Here is a 13,448-nt window from a genome sequence, read left to right as displayed (position 1 = left end):
GTCATTTCATATAGGAATTTTGAAAAAGATCCGTTCCCTCAGCCATCTGCTATCACAGGCAGTAATGCTTCTGAATATCAGGAACTGCAGGAGGGGAGAGTGATGTTCTCTCAGGTCCTGCTTGCAGGCTTCCCAGAGGCATCTGGTTAGCTACTGTGTGGAGATAATGCTGGGCCTTTGGTCTGATCTATCCGACTCTTCTTACGTTTTTGTCCCTCATCAGCAAGGGGAAAAGATGTGTAAGCATTCATGAATGATAATGTTATCAATGGCTACTAACCATGACAGCTATGTATTACCTCACTGCTGGAGGCTGTAATACTCTGAATACCAGTTGCTTGGGACCTGAGGGGATAGAGCCATATATCAATTCAGTAAATAATAATAATAACCATAAGTGGGTAGAATTGCAATTGCTTCCCAGAGGCATCTGGTTGGAGCCTATGAGAACAGGATGCTGAACTAGGTGAGCCATGGGCAAGACTCATGGGCAAGAGTCCAGCAAGACTCTTCTTGCATTCTTACACATAGCAGGCAATTTTAAATGTTTTGAATGTTTCCCCCCTCACTTTAAAAATGTGGTACAGTCATACCTCGGGTTGAGTATGCTGTGGGTTGTGTTTTCAGGTTGCGTACTCAGCGGACCTGGAAGTGTTTACTTCCAGGTTCCGCCTCGTGCGCATGCACAGAAGCATTCTGTGCACTTCACGCGTGCGCAGAAGCACGCTATTGGCGCTTCACGCACACGTGCTATCGCCGCTCAGGTTGAGTACTTTTCAGGGTGCGAACGGCACCCCAGAACAGATTGGGTACTCAACCCAAGGTACCACTGTATGTGACTGTTTGGTTTTCCAAGGCAAGCAAAAGATTCTGATTTGCCTTAAATATACCAGGCCCTACAAGTGTCCCCATTTTCCAGGGACAGTCCTGGATTTACAGAAGCAGTCCCATTTTCTGAGTTCATCCCAGAATGTCCTGCTTTTCCTTGGGACATCCCTATTTTCATTGGAGAAATGTTGGTGGGTATGGAGTTACTTGATCCCCCCCCCCCGGGTCCATCTGAAAGCAACCCTGTGTGGGGAAGCTTTTTAAATGTTTAATGTTTTATTGTGTTTTATATATGTTGGAAGCTGCTCAGAGTGGCTGGGAAAACCCAGTCAGATGGGTGGGGTATAAAAAGTAAAATTATTATCATTATCATTATTATTATTATTTGAATAGGACCCCCTATTTTCATTGGAAAAATGTTGGAGGGTATGATATACAACCCCCTACAACATTTTGCATTCATTATATATATTTGGCTAGTTAATCATTCAGAAGGTAAGATTACACGTGCTTGAACTGGTCTTTCTGAAAGAGCTAGTCTTCCAACCAACAGGTTAACAGACTACTTTAATGTGTGTGGCAACAGTGTGTGGTGGGGTCCTCTCTCTGTCTCCCCACCTCTTTCTCTCTCTCTCTCTTGCACATCACTCCATTGTTTCCATACCCTGAGGCTATGATGCAGTTTGCCTCATTTAACTACAGTGTGAAAACAGCTTTCCCTGAGAATGTGAAATATCTGCTGCCAAAGAGGCAGAACACAGGAAAGAAAGGGAAAGGGGGGCAAAATCAAATAAAAGCAAAGAATAAAACAGCAAGAGAGAGTTTTAAAATGTGAGCAGTGGTGGAATGAGGTGTGTGTGTGTGTGTGTGTGTGTGTGTGTTGGTTGTTGTTGTTGTTGTTGTTGTTGTTGTTGTTTTCTCTTCTTTTGCCCCTCCACCAAAGGAATGAATAAATACAGTATCGTTCTGCAAATGTATGCTCACACAAAAGATGAACATTGCCCAAGTAACAATTCTCCTGCTTTCATTTGTGTTCAAACACATAACAGGGTTACTCCTTATGCTTTGACACTTATCATGCAATTTCTTAATTATAAAAGCTTTATGCAACAGATGAAATGCTGCTGTGAGGGGGGGAAATTAAACATGTGAGATGTGAGATATTCTGTACTGAACATCTAAAACGGTGGTGTGTTGCTATTGTTTTAAAAAACATAACAATCTGGACTGTTTCTAGAAAAGCTTGTGCCTCAACATAATGTAGACTCTATTTTCTCTTTCTCTGCTTAAGAGAGTTCAGCATATAAACAGAAAGCAATAAGCTGCATTTTATACTCTGGCATGTAAAGCACCTTTCGGAGTTGAAATGTGGATTTCATTAAATTTCAGGCCCATGGCACAGGCCAATGACTTTCGGCTCTTCCTTAAAACATATTACAGATGCAAACAAGCTTGTTGCTGAGCCATGCCATGCACAGCTTTACAAATACTGAGAGACACTGGAGGTGAAAATTATTTGGTCCACTTCCTTCCTTATCCTAAGGTAGCCTTCCCCAATCAGGTACCCTCCTGATGTTTTGAATTACAGTTCTCATCAGCCCCTGCTAGCATGACCAGTGGTCAAGGACGATAAGAGTTGTAGCCCAGCAACATCTGGGAAGTACCGTTTGGAGACCCTGATGTAGAAATATATCTGGTTCCTAGAAGTCAGTGACATTCCATACTCTGCAGGAACAGGCATTTCTGAAGGGTTATCCACACTTACAGTGTCACACACAAAAGAAACCAAGATCACGTATAAATGCACTCAACCACAAAACAGACGTGACCAGCTGATAATTATCTCAAAATTGCATAATTATTACAGTCGTACCTCGGGTTACGAACACGATCCGTTCCGGGTCGCAGTTCGTAACCCGAAAAGGTCGCAAACCGAGCGCCATTTTTGCGCATGCGCGGGACGCACACACGACGAAAACACTTCCGGGTTTGCGGAGTTCGTAACCCGAACTGTTTGCAACCCGAGCGGTTCGTAACCCGAGGTACGACTGTATATATAAACTAAACCAAAACTAAGACGTCAATATTTCCAAATTCAAATCAAGTCCCTTGCTCCCATAGAATACTGTTGGAAGTTCAAAGGTATGCAAGAGTTCATTCCAACGATAATGCTTGTAGTATTGCTAGTCCATGAAGTAAGATCCACACTTACCTCTTGTCCCGCTCTTTCCAGACAGAGGTCTGTGCTTTAACACTCCATATCTGAGCTCCCCGCCACCCCCCTAGATTTCCCTTCAAAAACCCGCTCTTTAAAGTTGAATCAGAGCAAACATCAATTCGGGTTTTTGCAGGGAAAGCTCTGGAGCAAAAAAAAAAAAAAAAGCGCTCAGACAGTTAAATCGCAGGCCATGCCTGTCAAGAGCAGAGGAAACGTAAGTGTGGACAAGCCTGGTAGTAAGGATTTAACTGAGGGCAAAGACAGATACCGGAAGAACACCCAACAGGAAACTCCTTACTCCATCCAGAGTCAACTAAGCCAAGCACCACCTAATGACAAAACTACATAATGGCAAATTTTACACTTATAGCAATTTGCAGCTAGTCAATAGCCCTGAGATCAAACTTTACTTCCTAAATATAGACTTGAGGTGCATGTCCAAAACTGATAACCTGGCAACCCTATGCACATGACATTAAATGTTGGATATCTGAGCAGAAACTGAGCTTTGCCATTTTGCTTTTTCACAGACTGGCCTTTAAGGGGACCAGTTTCCCCTCAGATTGAGACTTCTAAGTTTGGCTCTCTCGGGCTGCAATTGATAAGGGACCCTGGAAACAGGTCAAGGCCTTTTAGTCAACCTGTTTCCTCAGGCCTCAAAGGGCCTCAACTTGACTTTAGGCTGAGGCCTCTCAGTTTATCTGCTGCCTGATTTCATGCTCCCAATTTTGTGACAGGTAACTGAGCATCAGTGAAAGTGTGGAATGTCCCTGGGTAGCAAAACACTTTAAAAAGCTTGCCTCTGGAAGCTTTTATCTGATCGCTGCTGAAATCATGTCAGATCTCAAACCCAAAGCAGATCATGATTCTGCAAGCCAATGAATAGCAGGCAGTGATCCCCCACTGCTTCAGTTGTGTTCCACCACCAAACTTGGGCCAAAGAAGAGAGCAAGGAGTCTACAAATCAGGAGATGAAACAGTCATGTCACAAGGCCTGGCTTCTAGCAACACTTCCTGGCCAAGCTTGTTCTTGCCTCTAAACTGCAAGAAAACACAACTTGCTTGGCAGAAGCTGCGTCAAATAAGCCTATGCAATGTTCTAGCAGCTGTTGGTCCTCTGACCCAATGTCTGGGACCAAGCAGTTGGAAGTATATCAGCAGGGATACACAGTCTGTAATTTAAGGTTTAATTCTGTTATAAGTGTATGACAACTAGCAACGAGGATGCTGGGTGGAGGTGTTGGTTAGCAACCAGGCAGAGTGGCATGAACTTTGCTGAGGGAACACATGCTCTGATTGACTGTGTAGTTCTGAGAGAGTTACCCTTCTGTATGTATCATTGAATGTATTTTTGCTATATGTACAAGGCCTGAGGGAAGAAATGACAAAACCTTTTCTTATCAAATGATGCACAGTTTTCAATCATTTAAAAAATTTTTTGCTCAGTTTGCACTCAGTGTTAGCAGGATTTCTCTCTCTGAAATCAGTCTGCATTATTCAAAACTGTATGTGAAAACGTGTTTATTGGGAAAATCCACACTAAAATTGTAATATTTCTTTCATCTGGATTAGGTAGCTGTTTTAAAAAAATGTGACTTGCTTCAGAAATGTGGAGAGCTGTATTTAACATTGGGGAAATGAGAGAACCAAAATTTACAGATTCTTTCATTCCTAATTTTAAGGAAATGTGGTTAGGGTTTTTCTGGGAGAATATTTTTTTTTAATGGACAGACGAACAAACCTTGCAAGATTCGACCAAATAATGCCTATTTAAACACACACACCCCAGGAAATCTACTGGTAGACATTGGTACGACTAGTTTGCTTTAGAATCTGAACTTAGTGGTCTTCTTGGGAACTCTCTCTTAGCACTGTGCATTATGTCTCTTGGAATAGCTCAGTTGGTAGAGTGTGAGACTCTTAATCTCAGGGTCATGGGTTCGAGCTGCACATTGGGCAGAATATTCCTGCGTTGCAGGGGGTTGGACTAGATGGCCCTTGTGGTCCCTTCTAACTCTACAATTCTATTATTCTTGCTTCAAAGTGTGCTAAGGCAGCCCTCCTGGATTTTGAGTCCTGCTCACTCCGCTGAGTGTGGGCACCAAAGTCCTGCCCATCTGCACATAGATACAGAGAGATCAAGAATGAATGACGTATTTTGTTTTATTATTGCAAAGGGGTGGGAGTGTTGCGTAATGTTGCCTTTGGAGTGAAATAAGTTGGAAGTCACCAGTAAAGAAATCGTACCAAAGCTCACTGCTCTTAATTAAATATTAGCTGTAATTAGCACTAAGAGTGTTCTGCTACGAATATTAATTCTAAGCTTGTGAAAGGGCTGTCATTGTTAATGAGAAACAGTGGGGGTCTCTATAACATCTGTTTTAGAGCTCAAGGTAGCATAGAACTCTTTAAAACAAATTGCACCTAGACAATCATTCCCCGTCTCTCTTGTTTCCTTAATGGCATATTTAAGATATAGCAATAGATGCATATAGCAGACTTTCATTCCATTTTAAATAATTAATATTTCCATAACCCCTTGAGTCTGCTTTCCAAATATTAAAAGCACTTTTGTGGAATTTGGAGACCAAAAAGCTCTGCCCACTTTTGCATCTGACCTTCACCACCACCACCATGTTGTGATCCCCAGAAGGTTGTCAGTAAGGGAAGCTGGCCCTCAGGCTCAAAACGATTACCCAGATCATTGAAGTGATTATTGGATTATTGGGACTAGGCCTGTCCCATCTAGTCCAGCATCCTGTTCTCATAGTGCCCAACCAGATGCCAGTGGGGAATCAGTGAGCAGTACATGAGTACAAGAACACTCTATGCTTTTACATGCCAGTGGCTAGAAACCACAGGAGAGGAGAGGACTCTTCTGCTCAGATCCTGCTTGCTTGCGGGCTTCCCATGGGGTCATCTGTGAGAATAGGATGCTTGACTGGATGGATGATTGACCTGATCCAGCAGGCTCCATTGTGCTTTTCTCTGTTCAGAACAAAAGGAAGGGTGCTTATGCAATCGTGGGATCCAGTGAAATGTGGGCGTGCCTTTTTCGGGGAGTGGGGGTTCATATAAGAGAGGCCAAGCCAGTGCAAACAGGAACTGAGCAGGAAGATTTTTGCCATGGTTATAACTCAACCCATACTTCTTATGGGTTATAGCCCATACTTCTTGGCTGGAGAGACTGGGAAGGCAATATCTCCAAAGGGGGAGGACTGAAAATCTGCAACAGTTCAGGAATGAACTGCAGGGCAAGCTTAATAATCTTACCTCCCTTCAGTTTGTTTGTTTTTTATCTTTCCCCTTTGCAGGGTAATCAGGAAGCCACAGCACCTCCTGACACAATGGCACAGCCTTACGCCTCGGCTCAGTTTGCTCCTCCTCAGAACGGCATCCCCGCAGAGTACACCGCGCCCCACCCTCATCCGACTCCCGACTACACAGGCCAAACCACAGTTCCAGAGCACACATTAAATATGTACCCACCTGCGCAGACGCACTCTGAACCAAACACAAGTGACACAAATGCACAAACTGTGTCAGGCACAGCCACAGTAAGTATATATATATATACTGTATATATAAATATTGTCATCAGCAATGCAGTCTATATGAGCAACCTCCAACCCTTCTAGACTTGGGGCTCCATCAGTGGGGTTTTGAGCTGGAGCCTCAGGAAGAGTCTCCAGCTCAAGCTTCTGTTGACCTGGTAAAACCAGAAAACTGAAATCTGAGTATTGAAATCTGACCTGTCCAATCCAAAACTGAATGCTGCCTGAATAGAGGTAACAGATTGCTTGTGTGCATCGTTTTCTCCCCTTCCTCCACTAGCCTAAATTTTAGTTTGTGATTTAATTGGGACAGGGATCTCTTCTGCTAATCTGAATTTGTTAAGTGCTGTGTATTTGGAGTGTGAAGTATTCATTTCAGTTGTTATGATTTACCACCAGGCCTTTAAAATAATACCTGGCTCTGTATGTGTGAAGCATGGCTTTCCATCTAAGGTGCTGGCATGTATTTATTCTGCACATGGTGTTCACCTACTTATGTGTGAGATTAACTGTGCATAATGCTATAATTGTCCCCTGGTTTACCACAATCATTGACAGAACATTGATGTGCTAAAAAAAATATATTTGACATATCATGTTCCTAGTGTGTGGTTCCTAGTAGCTCTCTTTTTTTGAAAACTTTGGTCTCCAAGAGATTATTAGGATGGCATCTGGTGGATTAAACAGCTGGGTGTTACAACCTTTTTGCCTCAGTTATTGAGAATCGGTGCACTGCATAATGAACAATTATGCACCTAATTCATACAGAAGGTAGGAGGTGCTTAAAATATTATTTATTAGGCCCAACATGTTTTGAATAACACCATCCTCAGGAGTTTCTGTATAACTGAAATATCTCCAAAGGCTTGTCACAAAATAAAAAAATTCCTTCAGTAGCACCTTAAAGACCAGCTAAGTTTTTATTTTGGTATGAGCTTTCGTGTGCATGCTCACTTCTTCAGATACACTGAAGATACACTGCCAGTGTATCTGACGAAGTGTGCATGCACACGAAAGCTCATACCAAAATAAAAACTTAGTTGGTCTTTAAGGTGCTACTGAAGGAATTTTTTTTATTTTGTTTCGACTCAGACCAACACGGCTACCTACCTGTAACTTCAAAGGCTTGTGTGTAAATTGATTGGCTTTAACACAAATATGCCGGTGGCCACAGTCACCATAAGGTTTTCCATAAGAACATAAACAGAGACCCATCAGAGCAGAAGAACATAAGAAGAGTCCTTCTAGATCAGATCAACACTTGGGCTTCTAGAATTAAGCCAGGCTCCCGCCCTGATTTCCAAACATGAAGCTCTGATAGGAGACACTCAGGTTTCCACTGGCTTCAGATTCCTTCTGTTTCCAGCTGGACACTTTAACCCGCCAGCTTCCTGCCTAGTAAATCATATTTCAGAAGGGGAGACAATATTTTTCTTTAATTTAGTCTAAATCAGAATGAACTGATGCTGACTTCTGGACCCAGGAGGTGTGGTGTGCGGGGAATGAGTATTTCAACTGTACACTGTGTGAATGAGTTGCTTTTATATGTCCTGAATCTTGCAACATTCAGCTTCATTGGATGTGCATGAGTTCTAGTGTTATGAGAGAGCAAGACTTTTCTCTACCCACTTTCTCCATGCCATGCATAATTTAATAAACTTCAGTTATGCTGCATCTTACAGTACTTGTGTTTTCTCTGAACTAGGAAGTCGCAGATGCTGTAACCCTTCTTCATAGGAGAGTTGCTCCACCATTTTGATTATTTTGGTTGCCCTTTATTGAACTCTTTCCAACTCTACAATATCATTTTTGTAGCGACTACCAATTGTATTTATTGGTTTTCATTCCAGAAATAAGCAAAATCCAGCAATTTCCACTCCCGTTTCCATTTTTGTGAACATTCTCTGACATCCTAGCTCCAGCTGGCGCTCTCAGGGTTCTAGCGGAAAAGCAATATAAATCCTGCACACTTCAAGTTTGCCCACCCCAATCTACAGTTCCTTCCAAATAGACCTCTTGTCATAACCCCCCTCACACACACACAAAATATATCACTGAATATAGCAATGAAGTGTGGATTTTTCTGTTGTTTTTTTGTGACCATTGCAACATCTGCATTTCAAATCCAAGCCACGTTGTCACCAGTTTATGAGCTACCCCAACCCCCATTTGTTTTGGTATGTTTCATATCCAAACAGTGCATTTTGCTTCACTTTGGCTTGTTTTTTAGAGCTTTCAGGAGACATTGTGGGTCTCAGGATGTGTGGCATCAGGCTTTATTAATGGATTCATGTCTGGTAAACAATTCAGCCTCTGCAAAACAAACAAGCAAAATGTTCTCGCTTGTATCCAAAAAGTGCTTTACCACATTTGAAAGTCACGATCCACTTATGGAAGAGGCCCGTTTTCCACACTTGCACCGGAGGACTGAATGTATGAAAACTAGCTATAGCCAAAGCTCTGCTTCCACATGACAATCTCTTGTATGAACAGAAGCATGCAGAACCTATAAGGTTACAACATTTGAGACTTTCTAGTTTAGGAGGGGGAAAAGACGAGTGATTTATATAACAGTGTAATAAAACAGTGTAATTTATATAATGTACATCATTTCATCACAGAAGGAAGCAAGGCAAATAATGAAAGTTTTGCAAGAAGATGAACTGTGGCAGAATGGAAACAATGCTGCATGCCGTGAATACAGGGTGGAAACCACCCTACTTAGAGACACCCGTGATTGAACTTGGGAGCTTCTGCAGCAAAGGAGATGCTCTAGTGCTTAGCTGCAGCCCTTTCCCATTTTGTTATAGACAGTAGTGCAGTGGCAAATTCAGAAGTGCAAGGTCCCTTCATGATAGTCACAGCCATGCCCCCTCACAGGCACACCCCATCTAAGATTATGATAACTAGGGGTGCATTGCAGATGCCCATGAGTTCCCTTTCTGCTAGATCTACTAATTTCTGTGCATGTGCATGGGCAAATGATTCTGACTGCTCCAATATCTTTTCTTGGAGTGATGTAATCTGTGCTTTCCTTGTATTTCCATTGGATGTAACAGGGCTTGCACCTCTTTCCCTTGAAACCGAAACACCCTGTGTTTTCAGTGTTGCTAAAGGTTTGGAGCATATAGAACAATTATTCCTTAGTGCTTTTCCTGCTTCCCTTATTTAGAGTGACCCTAGGAGCCAGTCCTTAGTGGCTGATACACCTCTTGTCGTTCTGATTGGCTCCAATCAGCACAAAGGGTGAGATGACTTCTCAGTAGCTAAAAACTCCATTTTCATCCTGATCAGGTAGCTCTAGGACCTGCAGACAGGGACCCCTTTGACACTAATCTCCCACTGTGATCTTGAACCACTACACTACGTATAATTTATCTGACAGCTAATAGCCTTAAGTGGCACATACCTGTGTAACACCAACAACTTTACAGAGCTCATATCCACCTACTTCCTATACTGGTGCTCCTTTGTTTTTAACTGGACTGTGCTTCACATTTCCACGTTTCAGCTATTCTTTGCACATTTAGCTATTGTATTACTTACATATCCTTATGTATTGTATTACCGGTTTTCAATATTGGTGGCTCCCACTGTTTACAATGCACTTAAGGTGTTAAATATTTCTCAGGGGGTGAGGAAGAGGGAGGGGGGACCAAACCCCCCAAAGTTGTGTATTCTGCTGAATAAACAAACCACTAGTTTCAAAGCAGACTTAGTCAAAATGAAAGAGCTAATTTATAGCTTAAATTGCATCTGACCTTCAACATCTTGGCTTCACATTATAACACTTTAATTAAAATTGATTCTTCCCTAGGATTATTATGTGAAAGGTAATTCCCCTTTTTGCTAAATGCGAAGAGGGATATCTCTTCCAGGTTAAGCTCAGTTAATGATGGCTCCCCCCAACTTTTGTAATTGGCAGGCTGGTAGTAGTTTGTTTATGGGTAGAAAGAAGTTGTCAGTTGCAATGACACTTACTAAATTGCAGTGAAACCTTGCAAGTGGAGTCCTTCACTTCAGACTGCCCCCCCCCACCAGCCCTGCTCTCCTGGAGAATATATTTTGGGCCTTGGTGCTATTGAAGGTCTGGAATTTAGATATTTGTAGGCAGCACAGAATGAGAGCAGTGCAGGAAAATAGGTCTGTATGTGAAAGCTTTATTTGTGCAGATACTTGGGGCGTCTTCTTAAGAGGGAAGAGAAATTCAGTTTGTGTGAATTCCAATGAGATGACCTGACCCACACCTCCAGGACGAATAGATGGATCACAGAGGAGGCTGGTCCATTAGGGCACAAGGGGCTTTGCCCCAACCACCTTATTCTGTCCTCAACTACTGTTGGCCTCCCTGCCTTCTGTCTACCAGTCTCAATGGGCACAAGTCACTACTGGTTTGGAACTCACAGAACAATCCAAATTCCAGCTAGGCAGCTGGAAGAAGTCAGGGGGTGGGCAGGGAAATCGCTGTACCAGCATAACACATTTATTCTTGCTCCTGTCAGGCACAGATATATGCAAGCATGGGAGTGAGCACTTTAAATAAATAGATATGGAAGATCTGCATCCACATACAGGATCATTCAAGGCTCCCTCCCTCCCTCTCTCTCACACTTAAACAATCTGCCCCTTGGTAATGAAACCATGTAGCCCTAATGTTGTTGTGATGGAGCAATTACTTTGGAAAGAAGAAAAGAAGCAAGGAGAGATGACTACAAAAGATGCTAATTCACAGAGGGGTTCATAATGTTCAGATCGTAATATAAGAATATAAGCAGTGCCGAAAGGGGAAGTGTATTTCTGCATTTTATGAGCCACTTTCATAATTCCTCCTCTGCTGATGCAATGTCACCACATATATTAAATAGTGATATTACTCAGTGAAATAGAATAAGCGTTGATATAAAATTGCCCCATCTGCAATTGAATTTGCCATCACTATTCTCCTGGGTTTGGTGATTGCAGCAGTTTTATATGCTATCTTCCTTCCTATACGGTTGCTAGTCCTCATTATAAACAGAAGGGTTGAGTTTATTTATACACACACAGAGAGAGCTGAGAACCAGCCACTGCCTCTGTAGATGGCTTCAGACACATTTGCCCAGGTGAAGTGTGGGTCTGCACATTTGGAATTCCCATCAAATAAGAGTGGAAATTCATGAGTGAAAATCCTTCACCTCATCAGTAAAAGCTGGGCAGGAGGTCCATTTAGTTCTGAATCCCTTGCCTTGCTTGTGCACTTACTAATCTGGTTTGGGTGCAGCTGAATCTGTATTATTGCTAGCCTGAAAAAAAGATACTATTCTTACTCACAAGTAAGAGTGTCTGTCATGGTGTTTTGGATGGGTCAGGACAATTGGGGTGAGGTCTGGTCAAGTCTGAATGAGAGATGGCCTAGGAATCGCACAGACCTTACCAAACTTGACTTCAGTTTTCAGTTATGTGAGGAAGATGTGTGCTAGATGTAGCCAACATGGTACTCTCCAGATATTATTAGACTGCAACTCCCATCAGCCTGAGCTAACATAACCAGTGATTGGGGATAATGGAAGTTGTAGCCCATCAACATCTAGAGGACTGTTTAGTCATATGCTAAAGAATAATTGACATCTGCTTTGGGATGACAGGAGGGAGCATTCCTCCCAGTTGGTTTGTTTGTTATGGTGCATTTCAGGTCCTGCTTCTTGTCTTCCCATAGGCTTCTGGTTGGCCGCTGTGAGAACAGGATGCTTGATTAGATGGGCCACTGGCCTAATCCTGCAGGCTCTTTTTAAACTCTTACCTTCACTGTGGCATGAATGATTCTGAGCCAGCAGTTTCCACCAGTACCTAGCACACTTTGACTTTCTTTGAGGCAACAATGGCTTATTTGTGTAATTGTCCTCCTTTGCAGTGCTTGTGTGTGTTCTGCACCTTAATCAACAGCCTTTTATCTTTATTTTTACTTTGATCATCTCAAAATAGCAACACACCTACCAGAAAGCAGGGGAGGGGAGGGGGAAAGGGTAATTAAATTTGGCAGTTCTTTTCTGTGTGCTGTCTTGTTGATTTTGTTGTTGTTGCTTGAAAGTGCATCTAAAGGTGTCAACCGGTGTTTAATTGACTAAGCATTCACGTAAGATCCAGCTGTTTCTGAATGCAATCTAAATATTTTATGTGGAAGTGGTGTGCACAAGGATCAAAAATATAATGCCAATAGGCTGGCACAGCTATATATGGTAAATTCTATGCTTCTTTGGTCTAACTGCAGTTGGACTCCCAATGGGAACACCCTGCAATATTTTACATAAAATGTTCTGAACATCTCATGTAAGTATTTGTAATATATTGGAGAGGCTGCCAGTACATTCTCTGCTCTGACCACAGGGGGCACTGGAGTTTAGGTTGCTTGTTATACAAGGGTCAAGGTGCTAAATAAATTTATCATGCTGTTGAAACATGGATGGCCCCAAATTGACCAGAATAAACCTGTGCTACAACTGAGGGCGGGCACTGGAAATCCAAAGTGGCTTGGAGGAACCTGATGTGGGCTTAGAGCCCTACCCCGATGTCAGTATCTTTGTGCATGTACAGCCACAGACATCATGCCCGTTAGTCTGAAATGGAAGCACATGTTTCTGATTTTCTCCTTAGAGCGCCAGAGGAGAAAAGTAGCATGGGAGCAGGCTCTTGTATGAAACGCTAAACTATGGTTTAACATTATGTCTGAAAACAGTTCTGCTATTTTCACTGTGCTGCTGCCTGTTACCTTAATCTATAAAGTTATTGGGTTTTGTATTGTTTAAACTGAATATGTTTCAATGCTGCGGTAAGTCAAAGGATAGGATATAAATCCCTTAAATGAGCAGCAG

The 13,448-nt window shown here is 42.4% G+C and overlaps 1 protein-coding gene across 1 annotated transcript in view; it reads left to right on the top strand.

Moving 5' to 3' along the window:
* Window positions 1-6,360: 6,360 nt before the first annotated feature.
* Window positions 6,361-13,448, top strand: part of RBFOX1 (RNA binding fox-1 homolog 1) — a 158,773-nt gene continuing 151,685 nt past the window's right edge. The window contains exon 1 of the mRNA XM_035132149.2: window positions 6,361-6,603. Coding sequence (XP_034988040.1) covers window positions 6,394-6,603 — 210 coding nt within the window. The 5' untranslated portion in view covers window positions 6,361-6,393. The remainder of the gene's footprint in view (window positions 6,604-13,448) is intronic.

This window comes from Zootoca vivipara, chromosome 14, assembly GCF_963506605.1.
Source record: "Zootoca vivipara chromosome 14, rZooViv1.1, whole genome shotgun sequence".
In the NCBI taxonomy this organism is placed as follows: domain Eukaryota; kingdom Metazoa; phylum Chordata; class Lepidosauria; order Squamata; family Lacertidae; genus Zootoca; species Zootoca vivipara.
Note: the sequence above shows the minus strand (reverse complement) of the source record. Positions and strands in the feature narration are given on the sequence as shown.